The 5,214-nt window shown below is 39.6% G+C and overlaps 1 protein-coding gene across 1 annotated transcript; it reads right to left on the reverse strand.

Annotated features, from left to right (window-relative positions):
- Positions 1 to 1,462: 1,462 nt before the first annotated feature.
- Positions 1,463 to 4,648, reverse strand: LOC109167401. The gene is made up of 3 exons (XM_019316421.1): positions 4,513 to 4,648; positions 4,306 to 4,458; positions 1,463 to 3,414 (listed from the first exon to the last, which is right to left on the reverse strand). The coding sequence occupies exons 1-3, from the start codon at positions 4,646 to 4,648 to the stop codon at positions 1,463 to 1,465; spliced, it is 2,241 nt and encodes a 746-aa protein (XP_019171966.1).
- Positions 4,649 to 5,214: the final 566 nt, after the last annotated feature.

A 5,214-nucleotide genomic window follows, 5' to 3' on the forward strand; every position in this document is an offset into this window, starting at 1 on the left:
AAAGGATTAAAGATTTGGAGATACTTTGTTTAAATGATTGTTTTAGCTTTGATAGTTTTACGGGTTGTGTTATTCTCATTTAGTTATAGAGCATGAGAGCTTTTGCATTGTGGATTATATAATCTTTTAAGTATCCTAAATTTATGTAGAGATACAAAGATAAGTGAAATTGCACCGTAACACTTGAAATATAAAAACTAAGTGTTTTTACTTTTTAATTAAGTTATGCACCAATTTAATTAATTAAGTAAACTCGTTTATGCAAGTTTAAATAATAACTGCAGAAAGCATAAATAAAAATAAAAACACAAGGAAATTGTTACGCAGTTCGGAGCTCCTTCTCCTACGTCTGCGGGGCAACCCACGTCTGCCCAATCCACTATAGATGTTCACCAAAAGGAGTATTACAAGAGGTAAATGAAGACGGCTTCCATCCTTTACCACTACCACTCTTTCTAACACCTATCCAGGACTGACACACGAATACCCGAACAATCTTCACAAGTTGCTTCAGCAGTACCACGTACTGATCATGCAGTACAGTTTAAATACTCTTAATAATTAAATCAGAAATCACATTAAAACATAAATTGCTTTGTAAATTCAGAATAGCTCTCGCAATATGTAATGATGAAAATTGGCAATTGCTTCATTCGAACATTGTGCTTTTATAGTGCTTCTTGAACCTTTTGTTTAGATCCTCATCCGTAGCCTTCTTCTTTGCTTTCCACTTGTTCGAATAAGCCACAACCACTCATTTTTGTCCTTTGAAAGCTTCTTCGTAGATTTAAGGATACAATGCATGCAGACCACTAATTTCATACTCTCATGGTCCATAAGAATTAAAACAAGCTACACTAATTTATTTTAAAACTAGTAAGTCCAATAAAATAGCCAATAGTGTAAATTTATTTTACACTTACAATCTCCCCCTTTGGCATTTTATTTGGAAAACTTGAGTATCAAATACTTTGGGCAAGAATCAATTAAATTTTATTTATAGCCCTTAGTATAGGTACTTAACATGACATAGAAATTTAAAATCACAAAATAACAAACTGAATTCTTTTGGACCACTTGTGAGTAGAGAACCTAATTGGAAATCTTCAAATCTTGAATCACACACAGAAGCATTTAAATCATAGCATACCATATCAACGATTCACATGTGCAAGTGAGACACCATACCAAAAAAAATCCATACTGTTAGTTAGGAGCACCAACACTACTATTACTCCCCCTAACTAATATAAGTCCATTATTACCATATATACTAGCATAAACACTTCCAAAAATAACCAATACCAAACCGAATCCAACAGTGCAGCAGTCATCCAAATCCAAAGTGGCAGAAGATAGTAGATTTCAAAGTACTCTCTCGTAATACTCCCCCTTACTCCTAACTCCCCCTTTTGCCAAATAAATGAAAAAGGTAGGTGAACATCAAAATAGTGGATTAGAGTTACCGTGCAGACGGGGTGCCCGAGTCTGAATCATTTTCTTCATCTTCAGAGTCAGAATCCGAGGGAGCAACACCAGTGTGAGCTAGAATCTGAGCGTGAATAGCTTCCATGCGGGCGATTTCTTTGAGTTGCGCATCACGAAGATTTTCCAGGCCAGAGATGGTGGCTTGCTGAGAAGCAACCGATTGTTGAACCTGTGCAATAGATGCCTCAAGAGTGAGCACAATCTGCCTACGATCAACCAATGTTGTGGGTTCTTTGGGAACCTGTCTAACTCCTGGACGAGAGGCAGAAGCCGTGTCAGCAGATGAAGCTGGTGCTGAAACCAGTGGAGCCGGATGTGGAATATCAGGAAGCTGAGCAAGAGAAGCTTGGTCATCATAATGGCCCCGTTGAGCAAGGCGATCATCAAATATGTAGGCATTGTCAGGAGTTGTAATGACTTCTTCCTTATAGGGTTTAAAACCGTGATCTTGAAGTACCCCGTAGATTAAACACGGAAAAGGTAGATGGACTTTGGTTTCCTTCTTCTGCAAAAAAGACATTAAGTGAGAGAAAATAACCATGCCGAGGTTGAATGGGAGACAGTTTCTGATTTTGTATAGAAGGCCAGCAAGATGTTCAGAAACTTGGTGACGACGCACAGCCGGGACCCAATTCGCAGAGGCAAGGCGAAGAAACACTGAATAAACTGTAGTGAGTTTCAAGCTTGAAAGTTCGTCACTCGGCCAAGACACGTTCTTGTTATGAGTGAGAGCAGCGGCCAACAATTGAGGGCTAGGATCCGGAGAAGCATGATGATTTGGGGTGCCCAAATATGCATTAAACTCCGTAGGCCCAAAGGGATACCAAGTGCCGCGAATGAAGACTTGATGAAATCTTGCGGAGCCTTCAGTGAATGTGTCCAATGTCAAATTAGTGTAGAATTCCGCCGTCAACCATGTAGAGTAGGGACCAACATGTCGGAGGGAAGCAAGCAAACTTTGATCACGCAGTAGTGGAATAATATTACACTTGGCAACCAAATCTCCTTCATTGATGGTCTTTTCGATGATGAAATCTCGGTGAACATGAGTCTGCCACACTGCAAATAAATTGGGTGATAGAAGTTTAGGTTTGTAGATCTTGCCGGACCCTCTTGATTTGGAACCAGATGGAAGTGGAACGACAGGTGTGTCAACATGGGCTCGGGACCGAGTGATTCTGGGCGGAAGAGTGGACCCCCTTCTTTGATGTTTTCGGTCAGTCTGACCATCTACATCAACTACAGCTGAAATCTTTCGCTTCTCGGTGTGACCTGCATCAGACAACTTTTCTTTTCCCTTTCGGGAAGATTTAGATAGAGGCACAGTAATAAGAGGAATAGATTCTTTAGTTGGTGACACAGACAGAGGTGCATTTTCAGATTTGGTCACTGAGGCAGGAATGTGAATGGGTATAGAGAAGGCAGAGCATGTCATAGGCATAGCAGGAGAAGATAAATTTTGAGCAATATTTCGAATAGAGAAATTTGATGATAGAGAGCTCACATAATCAGAGAAAGAAATTAAGGGAGTGGGATAGCCAGACAATGGATGAGAGGCCGGATCATAGGGGTCATTAGGCAATGGTAAAGAGCGCACATTTATGGAACTAGTAGACACAAACTGCTCAGGTAAAGAGACATTGAAATCAATTTTGCGAGAAGTAGATAAAGTATGTTCAAGAGGTGAGAGAGACAAGGGGGATACCACTGGATCAGTCGGAGAGAGAGGGACAGTCGCTGGTAGCGGCTCCGGTACAGCAGGTGCGGGTGTTACCTCGGTTGGAATGGGAAAAGGAGCGGCGGAGACATGGTGGGCAAGTGCAAGCAGTTGGCGTTGTTCCTTGTCTGAGAGATCGTCAAGCCAACAAGAGTGCTCTTTGATGGTGGCAAGAATACGATTAGTGACCTCAGGTGAGAATGGAGAATCTGCATTAATAATTTTGCAAAAAAGATGGGCTCTTGCATGTGAGGAATCTATAGAGAGAAAAGGGTTCTCCATTAATGGAAGCTTCGAGAATAGATGGCGAGAGTGGTAGATGATGAAGAAGACAAAATGGTGTAGCCTCTTGGTTAAGATTAGTGGACGGTAAGGAAGAGACAAACACTTAAAAGAGGATTTGATGGCTTCTCAAAAGTTGTGTGGGAGATGGGACGGGTAGAAGACTAGGTTATGATAAAGGCTATTTAGTAGGAGTAGGATAGAGAATAGGAGTTAGACTTGAATTAGTCTCCTAGATGCAACATAAAAGACCCGTAATCGATACAGGAAACATAGACTTATTAGGAAAAAAAATTAAAATTAAGCAATTTAGATTGAAAGAAAAAAAAAATGTCCCTGAGAATAATAATAATAAACACAACGACGTATCACTTTTTCCCTGAAAAAAAACGTTCGAAGAAAAAAAATTAGATCACCAAGAGAGAAAAAAAATTAGATCACCAAGAGAGAAAAAAAATTAGATCACCAAGAGAGAAAAAAATTAAAAAATTATAAAACAAATACCTGTGAGAGGAATTAGATATTAATCGTACAAACTCCGAGAGCTGCACGAAGTAATTCAAACCTGGATTTGTCTAATGGTTTTGTGAATAAGTCTGCAAGATTTTTGTCGGTCGGAATGTATTCTAACTTAATCTCTTTTTCTTCGACTAGTTCATGGATGAAATGATGACGGATGTCTATGTGCTTCGTCCGGGAGTGTTGGACCGGATTTTTAGATATATTGATCGCGCTCGTGTTGTCGCAGAAGAGGACCATATCAAAACCGTAATCGGATAGCATTTGATGCATCCAAAGCAGTTGAGTACAACCACTACCTGCAGCTATGTACTTAGCTTCTGCAGTGCTGAGTGATATTGAATTTTGCTTTTTACTCAGCCAGGCAACCAGATTTTTCCAAATAAAGAAACATCCTCCGGACGTGCTTTTTCTATCATCGGCGTTACCAGCCCAGTCAGCATCACTAAAACCTGTAAGACTAAGATTTGTGTCAGTGGAATACCAAATACCATAATTAATTGTACCTTTAACATATTTTATAATACGTTTGACTGCCTTCAAGTGCGATTCCTTTGGATCCGCTTGATAGCGTGCAGACATACCAACACTTACCATGATGTCTGGTCTACTAGCAGTTAGGTACAGCAGACTACCAATCATACTCCTATACAAGGTGGAGTCAACGGAAGTTCCTTGATTGTCTTTAGATAATTTTGTAGTTGTTGAGACGGGTGTTCGGGCATCTTTTGCAGATTCAAGACCGAATTTTGATATGAGATTTTTCACATATTTGACTTGAGAAATAAATATCCCTTCTTTTGACTGATTTACCTGTAATCCTAGAAAATAAGTTAACTCTACGATCATACTCATTTCGAACTCTTGTTGCATAACTTTGACCAGTTTGTCCGTTTCACCTGTCTGTGTGGACCCAAACATAATATCATCAACGTAAACTTGTGCAATGGTTATGTGTTTACCTGATCGTTTTATGAACAAGGTTTTGTCCGAACCTCCTCGTTTGTAATTATTTTGAAGCAAATATTGGGCTAGTCTTTCGTACCAGGCTCATGGAGCTTGTTTTAGCCCGTATAGAGCTTTTTGAAGCTTGTATACATATTCAGGATGTTGTGGGTCTTCAAACCCTTTTGGTTGTGCAACATATATATCTTCTGTGAGATAGCCATTTAGAAAGACTGTTTTAACATCCATCTGAAAGAGCTTGA

The sequence above is a fragment of the Ipomoea nil genome, unplaced genomic scaffold (genome assembly GCF_001879475.1).
Source record: "Ipomoea nil cultivar Tokyo-kokei standard unplaced genomic scaffold, Asagao_1.1 scaffold3162, whole genome shotgun sequence".
Lineage (NCBI taxonomy): Eukaryota > Viridiplantae > Streptophyta > Magnoliopsida > Solanales > Convolvulaceae > Ipomoea > Ipomoea nil.

Excerpts from the sequence above, each read along its gene's own strand:
- LOC109167401 (XM_019316421.1), bottom strand. The coding sequence starts at position 4,648 with ATGATTGGTAGTCTGCTGTACCTAACTGCTAGTAGACCAGACATCATG. Across the intron at positions 4,459-4,512 it reads TATTATAAAATATGTTAAAG|GTTTTAGTGATGCTGACTGG; the intron begins GTACAATTAATT and ends TTAGTCTTACAG. Across the intron at positions 3,415-4,305 it reads AGCTAAGTACATAGCTGCAG|ATTCTCCATTCTCACCTGAG; the intron begins GTAGTGGTTGTA and ends TTATTAATGCAG.